This window comes from Furipterus horrens, unplaced genomic scaffold, assembly GCF_987537825.1.
Source record: "Furipterus horrens unplaced genomic scaffold, mFurHor1.1.pri manual_scaffold_4, whole genome shotgun sequence".
Lineage (NCBI taxonomy): Eukaryota > Metazoa > Chordata > Mammalia > Chiroptera > Furipteridae > Furipterus > Furipterus horrens.
This window is the reverse complement of record NW_028327174.1, coordinates 200,335,738-200,351,415: the sequence shown is the minus strand read 5'-3', so window position 1 is coordinate 200,351,415 and position 15,678 is coordinate 200,335,738. Positions and strand designations below refer to the sequence as shown.

Here is a 15,678-nt window from a genome sequence, read left to right as displayed (position 1 = left end):
AGAGTATTTCTGTAGACCTTTGGAACACAGAGAGATGGAGCCAGTATCTACTTAAAAATTAGCTCTCAGTTTACCAGCCATAAGCCAGGTAACAGGTGCTTATCTCCTTGATCCTGGGCAGCAAACGCTGAGGTGGATGCGTTACCTCCATTTGGCAGACGGGGGCTCTGAGCTTCTAAGAGAGGTGGCGTCCTCGTCCCAGGCCACCCAGCTAGTAGGTGCCAGAGGCTGGATTGGAACCAAACGCTTTACCTGTGGACCCAATGCCTTTGTTTTTACCCACTAAGCGGCGACGTGATTTCACGTCTGAGCGTTTCTTGGCCGAACAAGTTGGAAACCACCGGTCTCACAGATTAGAAATCACTAGTTGCGCGCCCCTGGATTCCCTCCCTAGCCACTCGAAGCTGCTTGATCGCTCTTGGCCTTGACGTCTCTGTCTGCACAGCGCACCGACATCGCTGTACCAGGCCCCACGCCCACCGCGCAGGGCCGCACTCCTGGGCCTCAGGGTTCCCGTGCGGCGCGGAGAATGCATCCCGAGCGCACCCTGGCCGGCGCGCATGGCTGCGGAGCGAAGTACTGTCCTTAAGCGCAAAGCGGCGCTCTGCGCAGAGGAGCAGCCTCAGGCCTCTCGGGGCTCGGGTAATAATAGGGGCCGGCTCTGTTCAACGGCTAGTGGTTGTCCTAAGAGCAGACAGTACGGTTGCCATTAAGTAATAAAGAAAAAAAATCGGCGGGGGCACTCCTCCCGCCCCCCTCCGAGTGCTGCCGCGCCCACCAGCGGTGCCCGCGGGGCGGAGGGCACCTGGGGAGGGGTGGGCCGCGGCGCGTGCGCGAGCTGTCAGCCGGCCCCGCCTCCGGGCGCAGCCCCGCCCCGCCCCGCCCGCCCCTCCCCCTCCCCTCATTCTCCGGTGTGGGGCGGGCGGGCGCTGCGGCTGCCGGGGCTGCTGCTTCCTCGGGCCATTTTGCTGTACAGCGACCGGGAGGAGGAGCCGCCAAGGAGACCCTAGGCGAGCAGCGACAGCGGCGAGCCGGAGGAGGCGGTGGCCGCGCGGGCCCGGGCTCTCCTCGATCGCGGGGATCTCGAGGGGCGAAGGGATCGCCGGGGAGGGGGTTCGGAGAGCCGCGCCTGCTGCGCGGCGCGCCCCTTCCCGCCCCCTGCACCATGAGCTGGGGCACCGAGCTCTGGGTGAGTGAGGGGCCGGGCCCGCGGGGCTGCGGGGGAAGGTGCTTGGCGCGCCTGGGCAGGAGACGTGGGCCGGGCTGCCCCGGTGGAGGCGATGGCGCGCGGGTCAGGGTCGCCGCGGCCTTAGCGAGGCGCGGGTCCGGGGGCCCCTCATGGGCCTCGGCCAGAGCAGGGGGTGCGAGCCAGATTCGCTCTTCCGAGGCGAGGGAAACTGCTGTGGGTCCCCCCCACCCCGCGGCCTGAGCGGGAGGCGCGGGTCCGGGTCCCCCCGCGGCCTGAGGAGGGGGCGCGGGCCTGGGTCCCTCAGGCGGCCGGAGGCCAGCGGTGTTTGTAGGGAAGAACCTTAATCCCTTGGGGTGAGTAAGCGATGCGCCGCGGCCCGGCTTCGATGGGGGCGTGGAAGCCCTCGGTTTTCGGGTACTGCGTTATTAGGGCGCCCAGCCCCGAGTTCCTAGGGCTGCGTTCCGTGCATGGAGCTGCGGGCCGATCCAGCGCTCCTCCCGGGGGCGGGGCGGCCCTGGGGGGGGGGGCGCCTGGGTCCCACGTTCTGGGTTTGGGGGCGCGGCGGTGGGAAGTGGCGACTTTCCTCTAGAGGCGAGGACTTTTTGACCTGGGGCGGTTTGGGGCGCACTCGTAGTTCTCGGTGGGAAGCTCAGATCCTGAATTTGATGTGGGGACTGCGGCGTTTGGCCTGGAGGGGAAAGTTAGGGGAGATCACCTCCAGGAAGGGGCATTCGCGGGGTAATAATTCTTTAACTGCTCAGAGGAAACAGTTGAAAATGGGGAAGGTTGGCGGTCAGCGGTGCTGCACCAGGATTCTAAACCCGGGGTGCGGTGGGTGAACCAGTAGCGTGGTTATCGGGAGCCCCGTGACCCCACGCCAGGGCGCGCAGGGAATGCCTAGGCAGGGCTCCGGCCACCCGGAGGGCGGCTGGGGGGCGTGCGATGGCGCTTGTTTCCCCGCCGTCCCCTGGGTTCCTGGGGACATCACTGGGTGAGGGGATGGGCAGTGCAGCGCCCAGAGGGAGGAGTGGATGAAATCTCAATTATTGCACTGAACTGTTTTTCAAGATGAGACATTTCCCATGATGAACTCGAAAGAGCCACTTTTCGGAATTCCATTTGCAAAGGGTGTGGAGGAGAAAGAGTGGGATGGTGGTTGCTCTCTGAGCTGAGGCCAAGAAATCTCACCTCGAAACAAGACACGGTTAGAGCTATAGACACAGAGCGCATCCTCCCTTAATTTTTTTTTTTTTTTGCTTTAATTGTTCTTACATAACCATTTCTTAGGCTCAGAAGCAGCTGTTATTAACCAAAATCCTGAAGGCAATCGCCCCTTTAAATTAAGATAATTCATTTTATAAACATCCTCTCTCTAAAGAAACCCAAGATGTTGGCTGATGTTTACAAATATTCATTTTTAAAATAAAATAACAGGTGGTTTAAAATATTTGCTTAAACCTAATTAGGCAGAATCTACCGTTTTAAATATATTTCTTTCTTTTTCTATTCCTGTTCCACTCCCTTTGGCTCTTTTCAGCTTATCTCAGGGAGGGGGGACAAATCAGAAGTAATTTTTATCCAGAGAATAGAAGTTTTGTCACAATTCTTTTCACTTGTTTAAGCAAGAAAAAGGGATTATGGGGGAAACGACAATGTATTTCTAAGTCAAATAGGCTGTGGTTAAAGGGACTGAACACACTGGGGGTCTTTCGCAGTGACGCTGGTGAATGTTAGAGACGGCGATCCAGGGTGGGGAGCGCCTATGGGAAGGGAAATGATCTGTGAGGTCCAGTTGCCTGCATTATTCTGCACACTTCTGTGGCGTGGAGGGGTGGAAAGTAGCTGCTGAAAATAAATGAGGATCAGAGCATATGTGAATGATACGGAGTCTTGGATTTGCTTCCAAAGAAGTTGGGCTGATAGTGGATGGGCACGTGAATGAAAGAAACACAGTCCTGCCCTGGCCGGTGTGGCTCAGCCGGTCGGGTCTCCTCCCCCGAAGCCAAAGAGCCTGTTGGGTTCCTGGCTGGGACGTGTACTTAGGTTGTGGACTGTGCCCGTGAGAGGCCACCGATCGCTGTTTCTCTCTTGCACGATGTTTCTCTCCTTCTATTCCTCCCTCCCTTCCTCTCTCTCTAAAAAACAAACAAACAAAAAGTTCATTAATTCTTAAAAAAGAAAAGCGGTCGTGATGGATCATTGTTGAAGCTGAGCGGTGGGGACAGGAGGGCCCCTGATGCTACACTTTCTACTGCTTCTGCTTGAATTTTCCTACAATGAGACTAAGTGGACAAGATTTTTAAGGAAGAAGGTGTGTGACGTACTTGACATTTTTTTCCGCTTGGTAAGTTCATGAGAAAGAATGAGTCAGTCAGCAGTTGTATGTGTGCAAGTGTATGGCAGTGAAGAGATGTTGTTTTTAAGACCTTCATTGGAATATTGGCTTTTGCCTTGGAGCGGCTTAGAGTGTAATGGAGGGACAGGCGTAACACGTGCGTTTGCCCTAATAAGAGACGTGCAAAATCTGAGTTTTAAGATGAAATACGAAGAAGGAGGAAGGCAACAAAATTTCTCTTTTCAGTTGCCTTATTTTATTAGTGTTAGATTGAAAAAAAAAAAAAAAGGAAGAATGAAGGGCTCTGAAAACTAAGGCCCAGTCGGGCGACGGGGGAGACCCAGACCCGTGCGGTGCGTTGGGCGCTGCTGCGTGGCCCGGCCCAGGGCGACGGCTGCGGGATTTCCGTGAACTGTGGATTCGGGACTGTGCGCACGCGTGACGAGATCATGATGAGCGCTCGGATGTAACCCGGCAGGATTATGCCTCACGGTGGAGAGAGATGGCGCTGTGGTTTGGGTGCCGGGAGTTATCTGCGCCAGGCGGCTGCAGCTTTCACAGACCTTCCCAAGTGCCATCAGGTGTCCGCACGTTTTAGGACTTTTCTCAAAGTCCATATAGACTTTTTCTTTTTTTAAAATCTTACATCTCATCAGGAGAACATAGCACCGTCGACTGTCTATTGCATGGTATGGAGAACTTCAATCGTAGGTCCCATAAGCTCTCTTTGACATGGCCTATCGTATAGGCCTTTCAAAACTACAGGTTTCTGACATGCCTGTCACGTGAAAGGCTTCCTCTAGCCACATCCTGCTTCGTCGCGGGGGTAAAAGCTTTCTCTTTCTCTCTCTCTTTAACACTTGTATAGGAGTAAACCGGCATATTTAAGGAAGCTTTTAGAAATTTGAAATGTCAGGAAGTTATCACACAACTATAAAAATGGACTCAAAACTCATAATTTGTAATAACGGCTATTGGCTTAGTTTGTCTTTAAACTGGGGCTTTCTGTTGTGTATCTAGTCAGAGTCTAAATGGCCCTCTTAAAGGGATTGGGTTACCATAAAATGGTTTCTGTCCCACTATTCATAATATTGTCTTTTCATCAAAGTTTCAGAATTTTTATTGGACAGCCACTCTGTTCAAGACACCGATCTGAATCTGAGTGACATGATATACATTGAAGGGTACCCACTTATTTCAGTGAAAACATACGAAGTAGGTCTTAACTTTGGTCTGTGGCATCAGAGTCAAAAGAGAGATTTACATTTGTTTGTATGAAGAGCCAAATGAATGTACTCAAGACTTTGTTTAAAAAGTAAAGATCATAGGGTGAAGAGGTTGCCCAGACTTATCGAAGTTGTGACTGGTCATGGGAGAAATGGCGAAGCAAGAGTTTCTTACGTGTGAAGGTGCTTTTTCCTTCCTTTCTGACCTACTTATTAGAAAGAGGCGACAAGTTCTGGAAGTGTCAGTTCAACTCTTTATTAGCATGGTCCTTACTCCGAAGTGTGAATAAATCCATTCGAAACTTTAGCTTTCCTCGTAATTATTCTACTCTTCGCAGGTAGTAAATTACTTGGTGACAGAAGCTACTTTTGTTTCCTAGCGTCCTTGCTGCCATCTTTCTTTCTTTCTTTTTTTTAAAAATAATTTATTTATTTATTTGTTTATTTATTTTATTTCTTTAGAGAGGGGGGAAAGGAGAAAGAGGGAGAGAAACATCAATGTGTGGTTGCCTCTCACTTGCACCCCCAACTGGGGACCTGACGTGCAACCTAGTCATGTGCCCTGACTGGGAATCGAACCAGCGACACTTGGCTCGCAGGCTGATGCTCAATCCACTGAGCCACAGCAGCCAGGGCCCATCTTTCTTTCTTTATTTTGGTGCTAATAAGAAATAGAGGAGCCCAAAATACTAAAAGCAAGAAAGTGAACAGAGAGCCCTGGCTGGAGTGGCTCAGTTGCTTGGGTGCCGTCCTGCAGACCAAAAGGTCGCTGGTTCAATTCCCTGTCAGGGCACTTGCAGGTTTGGTCCCCAGCTTGGGTACCTGCAGGAGGCAACCTCATCAATGCTTCTCTCCCTCTCTTTCTCCCTCCCTTCCCCTCTCTCTGGAATCACTTAAAAAAAAAAGTGAACAGAAAGACCTAAATAAGACAGATGGGTTAAGTCAGTAAGAAACCACCTGTGTTGACTGTATGTAGGTTTTAAAAAAACCTGTGCTTTTAGGACAATGCCAGGCATACAATGTGCATTCAACACTGTTGACTGTGGTGCACCGATTGTGTCTGCACTTCTAAGAGGCAGCAATGAAAGGGTTATCGCCCGCTGTACTGGAAACAATGCCTAACTCATGTGGTAGGAGTTTGATACATAGTTACTGAATAAATGAATGAGTCCTTTTTCCCCCTTTGGTTTTAACCTTTGCTTTTTTAAAGTAATGGGAGGATAATTTTAATACCTTTCTGCACTTTGGTGGTTGTAAACATTTTTTATAATTCTTTAAAAAATTTTTTTTTCACTTTTTATGATTCTAGGCACCTTTTTCTTAAATAGACTTTATTTTTTCAGGGTGGTTTTAGTTTCACAGCAGATTGGGTGGAAGGTACAGAGATTTCCCGTAGACTCCCTGCCCATGAATATTCAGGGCCTAGGCTCCTTTTCACCTCTAGAACAGGGCCGGAAGATTTCATTTCTCTTGTTCATGCTGCTTATGCCTGATATGTATGTGTGTGCTTATATTAGAGTACTTCTGAGGGTGCTAAAAGTTTAATTCTTTAATCTTGAAGTAATAGACTATAAATAGTTCCAGGTTTTGGAGAATTATCTCTTATTTCCTCTTTTTGCTGCAGAATACAGTACTAGACCGAGAGCAGTTAGCTCTCTACTCTCTTTGTGTTTAACCCTTCAGAGATGTGTTTGGGATCCACATGGTAAGACCAGCAGGGGAGACATCTCTCCCGGAACTATGGTGAATAGAGCGGAACTGCCTGAGAAGATAGATTAAATCAAGTGTAGATGAAATTGAGTTCAAGTTTATCATCCCTTCCTCTCCATTGAAACAAGCTTTGCACAGTCTTTTCCGGTTAGTCAGTATTAAATATAACCTGGGATGTCTGGAGATTTTATGGTTGATATTTCCATATCAGCCTGTTGCCTTCACTTTGTACATTAGATCTAATCCTGAACGTTTATTGAAATTACATTTCTGGTAGGTAAAGCTGTAGGTCAAGTGCCACAAGGCAGTTTTATGAGTGTTCTTGTGAGTGTCTGTGCTCACCGGGCGACCACATTATAACCCCAGCTTTACATCTGAGTGACATGGGAAGTGCCTCTTTGAAGCGCTCGTCAGGTAGCACTCGCTCCCCAGCTAAAGCTAATATTGTGCTTCCTGCAAGTATTACTCATACATGTTTCGTCAACACGCCCACACTTGAAAATAAGGCTTTATTTTGACACTTAAAAATTGCAAGCTGCTGGGAATACTGGAATGCCCTGGGACATTAATCTAATTAGATTTTAGAAGGTGGGTGTGAAATCTTCTGGAATTAGTGTTTGTAACAAAATATTGGTTTCCTGTTTTAATTATGTATACTTATACCAGCTTGAGCCTAATGATGTATCTAGTTAAAAACTTTTAAAAATCATACAGGGTCAAATATGTATGTTAGAGAGTTAAATGGGAGTATACAAGTTTTTAATATGATTGATCATGGTCTCCCAGTGGGGACCAACTTTTAGCTTGTAAACTGCATCTAATTTGTAAATTCTGTGCTAAACTTATGTAAAGCTTAACAGTCTCAATTGTTTATTGCTACAGATAGACTCAAGCCACCAGTGCCACCAACAAAAAAGGATGAAACGTTCAATTTCTTGCTGCAAAAGTTAGAATACCTGTTAACATTTAAATTATGATACCATATTAGCTCTATTGCATATTTTTACATTTTAGACCATACCATTCTAGTAATTAGAATGATGTGTTTTTTAAGATTTTAACAACTGAGTTTTTATAGAAAATAAGAATTCTCAGACTAACATCTGGGATTTTAGTGTATACATTTAGCAACTGCCGTTTCCTCTCTAGCTTGTACTTCTTTACTCTCTTTATGGATTATAAAAATAAGAATAGCTTATAATTACATAAATTCTATGGTTCTTTTAATATTTTCACATGCACCATTCCCTATTGCCTTAAACACTGGAATAATTGTCACCAACTTTACTAATTATCTAGAGCTTATCATGTCCCAGGTGCTGTGCAAAGTTTTTCCATTCATCATCTTATTTATTTTTCACAAGAATTCAGTGAGGTAGGTGCCGTTCAGTGGCAGCATCAGAGAAGATTCTAGGGTAGAGTTAGGAGCACTAAGTTTTCTTGGGAAGTAACACCTGTGAACAGAAAAGGGAGCCAGTGAGATTAGGCAGAGGAAGTCATCAGACCATCATGCAGCCTGACGACATCTCTACCAGGCCAAACAGCAGTTCCAGAGCAAAGATCACCCATTCAAGGAGTCTCACACTGGACAGAAATGGGCCAGGCCCTTGTACGACTGCCTTGTCATTCATTGGCCAAGGACAATGTCACCTTGGCTACCATCTTGCTCAGTCATTGGTTGGGGGTTTCTACAAGAAGACCATCTGAGCAAGGAGTCCTCTTTGGAAAGAGGATTTGAATGGCACATTCCCACACTCTCCACACTATTCCCTTTCATAAGAGTACATTGAAGCTCAGAAGGTAGAATAAGTTGCCCACATTCACAGAGTAGAAAGGAGAGATTAAATCCCAGGTCTTTGGGGGCTCGAGAGCCCACCTCCTCATCTTTTTTAAAAGTAATATCTTCAAAACCTATTGTTGTTTTAACTCTTTAGTTATAGAAAATTTCCCAATATACTTAAAATAATATGATGAGCCCCTACGTACTTGTCACCAGGCTTTTAGGTCATCAATACTGTATTTGGCACGCTTGTTTCTTCTGTTTGCCCCATGTGGTTTTTTAGGGTCTGCAGTCTTCCCCGTTCTGCCACCCCACCTCCCCGAGGAATCATGCGGAGGCCCAGATTCACCCCCACCCCCATTCTTTAGAATATGAAAGCAGGAGAGTCGACTTGTTAAGCACCTTATGCATCCAAGGGGGGATTCTTTATTTATTTAGATTTTACTTATTTTTAGATGGAGGGGAAGGGAGGCGGAAAGAGAGGGAGAGAGAAACATCAGTTGGTTGCCTCTCACACCCACCCCTCCCCAGAACCCACAACCCCGGTGTGTCCTGACTGCTCATTGAACGGGTGACCTTTAGCCTTTCAGGGGGACACCCAACCCGCTGAGCTGCACTGGTCAGGGCTTTTTTCAGGACTTTAAAGGCATCCTTTCCTAACCTAACGAGGACCCCCGGAGCGGAATCATCCTACAGATGAGTCTCAGAGGTGAAGAAGTTTAGCAGACTCACCAAAACAATGGGAGCCAGGGCTAGAATCTAAATAGGTGTTTGTTTGTTTTTTTTCCTGGCACCCAACAAAAGTGTTTTTAAAAAGGCATCTTCTGTATGAATGGCTTGCAGTCCCTTTCCCCCCGTCACCCACATTTCCCCTCACTGATGTAGGTTTTGCTTTCTAAAACATGGGAGGTTCCTCGTCCTGAGACTCACTGAGAGGCAATGACTCACGGCACTAATTGCTGCCCACGGTTATGAATGAAGCTTATATTCTAGCAGGTGCTTTATGCCGCGTCTAGTGATCCCCCCAGTCTTTTGAATTCAGGTTTTCTTTTTTGCTAATTTAGAGAAATGAATGTGTAAAGGTGTTCAATAGTAAGAGTAGTATCAAGTTTCTGATTTTGTGTCTCGCAGAAGCTGGGCTTGGTGAAAAGTTTTTTAATTCAATTGAGAAGGAACAAAGATGCTATTGACCCCTTTGGAGGTGCCCCGGCCATCTCACACGGGGCTTTTCAAGTTTTGGGTCTTGAGGAACGTGAAACTAAACGCATCCCCTCCTGCCTATGGCAAAAGAAAACCTGGCCCCTTTACAAGAAGCTCTTCCCTTTGGATTTCTCTTTGCATAACCAAAACCTCTCGGTTCCTGAGGTGCATTGAAACACCCAGCAGGTCCTTGGGAGAAACGCGTGGGCGCTCCCACGTGGATGAGACAGCTGGGAAGGGCCGGCCCGGCTGCCCTGCTTGCTTCATCTCCCACTTACTAGAGTTGGGCAAGTCCTCACGGCTCCTTTGCCGGCCTACAAAAGCCGGGCGCCAGCGCTTGCCTCCCTCTGCACCGCAGAGATGGATGCCTGTTTGTAAAGGGCCCTGGGGTTGTTGGATGAGGTCGCGGGTGACACAAATTAGCGTCGTCGTGGGGAGGACTAAAGGGGAAACTCCCTGTTCCTGAGGAACGCACGGCAGGACCCTCCTGCAGCAAGCGGGATTGTGAAAAGCGAGCAGCTCACTGCCCCGGCCATCTAGTGTCGCCGTGACATCTTCGTCCTTTGATTTAAAATTCTTTCCGTGTTAACAATAAAGTAAAATAACCTCATAGTAGAAAAAGACCTGGAAATCATTCATTTGGAGAGGAACTCTGGATTTTGGATCATTCTTGTTTATCTCTTTAAAAGAAAAAATATATATATATATAATGCACTGAAAAACACTAACCATACTAATTCTTATTTATTAAAATTTTTTTTCTTTTATTGATTTTAGAGAGAGAGGGGAAGAGAGGGAGAAAGAGAGGGAGAGGAACATCAATGCGATAGAGAAATATCAATTGTTTGTTTCCCGTATGTGCCCCGACTGGGGATTGAACCCACAACCCAGGGACGTGCCCTGACCGGGAATCAAACCAGCAACCTTTCGCTTTGAGGGAGGACTCCCAACCAACTGAGCCATACCAGCCAGGGCAACCCTACTAATTTTTAGCAGTATACTTGAGTTTACATAAAATATGATTTTAATGTTGTCCGTCAAGGGAAAATAGTTCTTTTTGGCTGTTAATTACCATGTTTTTAAAGAAGTTCTACTGAAGTCACATTGTTTCCCCCCCAAAGAGTGATATTTGCTGCTTCAGAGAGCTAACAAATTATTCTACAAACCAACTTAGTGGGAGATTGATTTCTTCTTAGTAAAGAAAGCTAAGGACAGACACACACACACACACATACACACACACAGAGTATTTGTTTGGACAAAGAAATTTGGATTTGATGAGTGTGTATGTGAATTTAAAATATATTGTTTACCATGACACTGAACTTTTAAATTTAAATTTTACTTATTCTTAAAAATAGTTTATGTGGGGAGGCAAAGAACAACGTATAGAATATAGTCAATAATATTGTAATAACTCTGTATGGAGCCAGGTGGGTACTAGACTTACCAGGGGGATCACTTCCTAAGTCATGTAAATGTCTAATCACTATGCTATACACTTGAAACTAATATGACCTTGAATGTTGATTGTAATTGGAAAAAAAAGTACAGGCTTTTTTTTAGTGAAAAAAAGAAAAAGATATGTCATCTATTTGCATTGTTTAATTTTCAAAAGATACTAAGATAAGATGTACGTGAAAAGGAACCAAATGGAAATATAAAAATTATATTAGACCTGATGAGTATAATTGAGACTTCTCTAGTTTGTCCACAATATCTGTTTTTGAAGCATCTACTAAGTGCCAAGAACATGGTTCCTGTCTTCAAGTAGCTTCCAGTCCAGCAGGGGTGCAGACAGGTTGACAAGAAGATACAGAACAGTGTGACAAGGACCAAGGGAGGGTACCTACCTGGAAGCGTACTCAGTTGGGCTTACGTGGCATCCATGTGGAGACCCGAAGAAGCGGTAAGTTACACAGCGGAGGGAGGTGGTACAGTTGGGAGCGTGACCTAGATGGCCTTCCTGGAGGAGGGAGCAAAAGCCACGTGCAGAGGCTCCCAAGTATAAGAGAGCACACAGCTTGAGCGTGGGCAGAGCCCAGAAAGAGGAGCCCGAAAAGACAGCCTAGCTGAAAACCGCGTGAGGACTATGGCTTCACTCCGAGGGTGCACAGATCCCCCTGAACTGCGGAAAGCAGGTAGCCACGGGCCAGGGGCTCAACCTTCGGGCCACAGTGCCAAGGCTGGGGAGGAGCAGGCCGAGCCTGGTCGGTGGGACCAACCGTGTGGGTGTGAGTTGAAGTAGAGGGATTAGCCAGGGGGTCTTGGGTACCCAAAAAGCGGACGTGAGTGGTAAGCCCGGGGCTGGGCGGGTGAGGTCGATTCACTGTTTTGGCGTGTGGGTTAAAGTGTGTTAGCTTTGGGTCCTTGCTTTTTCACCATTTGGGCAGAAAACCCAAACCTGCAGTCATTTCTTTCTTGTCCTCTCTTTGTTTCTGCTCAGGTGGCACCTCCAGTACGCCTGGAGGTGACCCACGCTCCCCAAATTCCCAAGGCTGATGACCAAGCCAGAGATACAGCCATTAGGAGACTAGCTATTCGTATTTGCTGACCGGCACATTTCCTCCCTGGAGGCTAAGCTATGTGGAAAGCGAAATTCTATGCAAAGTTTCTTGGAGCGCACACAATCAAAATGGACTTGAATTAATTTAATGGCTTGTGACATCCAACTATGGACGCCTGAGGCAACTGTCTCTCCCAGAGGGATAGATCTACATTAAGGATAGAGTGGAGTCCATTTTATAGATGCTATGCAGATAATTCCTTTTCTTTTGACATATTCGTTCTTTAGACAGACTACAGGGTAATTAGTTATGTTTAGACCTTTTCAAATCTGTCTCTCTTCAATCTCGCACCCCTGAGATTATATCTGGTACCCAGGATGGATGTTAGGTATTCACCACCATCTCACTTCCCAGCATTTCCCAAACTGGCAAGTCTGAGAATCCGAGCTTGTAAAAGCTCGCCAAGGTCATTCTGATGTGGCTCAGGCAGCGCTGTGACACTTTGATTCCTTCTCATGCATTCCCAGTTTTTGCTGATTTTTATTCTTTATAACAAGTTAAAAACACAGCAATATTTTGGAGCTACTTTCTTACCCTGCCAGCCACTTACAGACATCGTCACTGTTCTCAGGGATTCTTTCTTCCCTATGGAATCAATTGTCTAGTTGTCATTGGCTCAGGTACCCAGATACGTCCTTGTTAAGTCATTCAACAACTATCATTGACCGCCCACTGTATGCGAGGCATCGTTCTAGGCAAAAGGAACGTTGTAGTGAACCAAACAGTAAAAATAAATAAGTCAGTCATTGCCCGTGTATGTGAGCTCTATAGAGCATGTCTGATCGTGGTAAATGCTGTGAAGAAAAATAAGGGTGTAAGAGGCTGAAGGGTTATCGTTGATGGGGAGAAGTATAGTGCTGGAGATTTTTGCAAGGTGCCTATTAGATATCCCAGTATCTGATAGCTAGGACAGTGATTTTCCACCAGTCTGCTGCAAGAATCTGTAAAACATGCAGGACCTGACTATGTAGTCAGGGGCACTGACCTCTTTTCCCCTGGATTGTCAGATAAAAGAATGACAACAGCCAACACAACAGTAGCCGTCTGATGTGCGTGCCCTGTCTGGAGCCATAAATACATACATAGGTCATGTAATAGAGTTGCATCTGATTGGTTAGCTCCTTGTACCAGAAATCCTTATATAGGCACCCGGTCTTTTAAAAAGTCACTTTGGAGCAAAACTGGTAGGTAATCACCATTATTATTATCCTTTTTTTGGTAAATCAATCAAAATTATACCTACTTTTCTGTCAGATCAGCAAAAAATATGTATGTTTTTTGGTGCGCGATAGAATTTTAGTCATTAGCTTACATGTGCCAGGAGATGAAGAAGGTTGAAAACCACTAAGCTGGCAGATAGTTTCATGTGTGCACCCGAAGCTCCGGGAGCAGGTCTAGGCTGATTGGGGCGGTTTGGGGCTGGTTGCACAATGTAAGTTTGGGAAATCAGAAACGCAAGAATTAAATGGTAAGCTTCTAAGCTCCTGGCACTGCGATGCTCGTCCGGGCACACCTATTTACCTTCAGATAAACTCTGTCACTCAGCAGTGAAGCTGTCACACTGGGCTGCCCTTTTGGACACTGGCCTGGCTCTCTCTGCTGCTCTGTTTATCTTACTGAGAATCATTATGTGAAACCCGTTTCAGGTTGGGAAGGGTGTCGGCTATGGAGCGGGTTGGTTTTGTAAATTGTTCTAACAGCCGAATAAACAGATCCTGAAGCTTTGATATGCTTAGAAGTAAAACCAGTATTCCAATTCATAAATGGAAAAAGAAAAATAAATGGGCCGCCAAGGGGCATTTGCTTGTTGGTAGTAATCAGAAATTAATGTCATACATGCATTATTTTAATAGATTCTTGCAGGTGATCTAGTCATTTCTACTCTTCTTTGAAAGTTGGCCTGTGTCCTTGTTCTGACGTTGGAAGATGAATAGAGAATATTTAGAATTCACTCCTCGTTGACGAAGATCTCTGTTGTACCTGATATTAATTTTTCTCTCTACATGTCTCAGAGATGGATTAAAATCGGTAACACTAGATCACCAAATAAATCAGATTAGGAAGGAAATCTACGTCATGTGTGTGACGGATTCTATTTTGCAGAAATGGTGGAAATGGTCTCAATGACTTCTCCCATTCCACATGCTCTTTCAACATGACCTGAGACTCCTTCCATTGAGGGGTGGGGGAGGGCTTATTAGGTCCCTCCCCCTTGAGCCCCGGCAGATCTTTGTCCTGCCCTAACTAAGAGAAGGTGGTAAGAACGGCACCATATGATTTGCAAGGCAGGAGCCTTAATATGCCACACACTTTTGCCTGGCTCCTGTGGGATGCTGACTCTTAGAACCTAGCGCCATACTGTTAGGAAGCCCAACCAGCCCAGGGAGGGAGATCCTGGGGAGAAGAAGCCAACTGTAAAGGCTTCAGCCGACAGCCCAATGGAGGCCTCAACTTACAGTCATAATCAGCTGCCAGCCATGTGAGTGAGAGGCTTCCAGATGGTTCTAGCTCCCAGCAGTCAAGACCCCACAGCCTGCCAACCTTTCCCGTTGGGGTTCCAGCCATGGAGGAGCAGAGAGAAATTGTCCCTGTCAAACTGCTGACCCATAATAAAATGGTTTTTGCCCAGTAAGCTTGGGGGTCATAGGTTAAACAATAAAAACTGGGAAAACATCTTTGGATGTCGAGAGAGTAACAGAACCCTCGTTCGTTTATTAAAGACGAGGCCTATCATGTATCCTTATTCTCACCTAAAAGTTTATGATATGATCTCTTTCTCTTTGAAGAAATCCCTTAGAATCTGAAATTGAAAAGTTGAACATTCGAGAAGTTTTTATGCATGTTTCTCTGCAAATGATGGACTAGGAAACTGAGGCGCTCTGCCGTAAAGACTTATTCTAGGAGAAAAGGAACTCCTTAAACAGGTTGTGCCACGGCCCTTGACATAAGCCTGTACACCTTGGAACGGTGATTCTGTTTCATTCTTTATAAGAACCTCAAGAGTTTTTACATTATTGTTATAACTACCGACCTACAGAAGAGACTATTTCATTGCCATTTCTTTTTGGAAGAAATGGTTTCGCCAGTTTCTCCCCTTAAAATTCATTTCCTGTTCTTTGAAACGTAAGCCATGCTGATCCACTTCAGAAGTGTTGTTTGAGAAATACCAAATAATATGCAAAACTTTCTGTAGATTTAGCTGTGAAATACAACCTGTGAGTGCCTGACTAAAGTGAAGCATGCGGGTCGCGCGCTGTCTGTGCTCAGTCCCTTGGTGTCTTCTGTTGCTGTGGGAAGGACGAGTCCCAGAGAGTCTCTGGGGGCCGCTTGTTTGAAAACTCTTTTATTTTAGGCCCTGGCTGGTGTGGCTTGGGTAGCTGGAGTGTGGTCCTTTGCACCAAAAGGTTGTGGTTTTGATCCCTGGTCAGGGCACGTACCTAAATAGCAGGTTCGGTACCCAGCCAGGCACATTCGGGAGGTGACCAATCAATGTCTCTGATGCTTCTCTCTCGCGTCCATGTTTCTCTCCCTTCCTCCCTCTCTCAAATCAATATATGTGTCCTCGGGGGAAGATTGAAAAAACAATTTTTAATTCTTATAATGTTGCTACAATGTAGTCAGTATGTCATTGTGTTCAAGAGTGTGGGCCAGGAGCCAGACTGCTTGGTTTA

General features: G+C 46.4%; 1 protein-coding gene across 15 annotated transcripts in view; it reads left to right on the top strand.

Annotated features, from left to right (window-relative positions):
- The first annotated feature begins 912 nt into the window (after positions 1 to 912).
- Positions 913 to 15,678, top strand: part of FNBP1 (formin binding protein 1) — a 112,444-nt gene continuing 97,678 nt past the window's right edge. For 4 of the 15 annotated variants that reach the window (XM_090274888.1, XM_090274889.1, XM_090274886.1 and 1 more), the window contains exon 1: positions 914 to 1,189. In XM_090274888.1, the coding sequence (XP_090131014.1) occupies positions 1,166 to 1,189 (24 nt within the window). In that variant the 5' untranslated portion in view covers positions 914 to 1,165. Of the gene's footprint in view, positions 1,190 to 15,678 lie in introns of all 15 variants that reach the window. The other 11 variants (XM_090274897.1, XM_090274895.1, XM_090274894.1 and 8 more) reach the window with 4 other exon arrangements.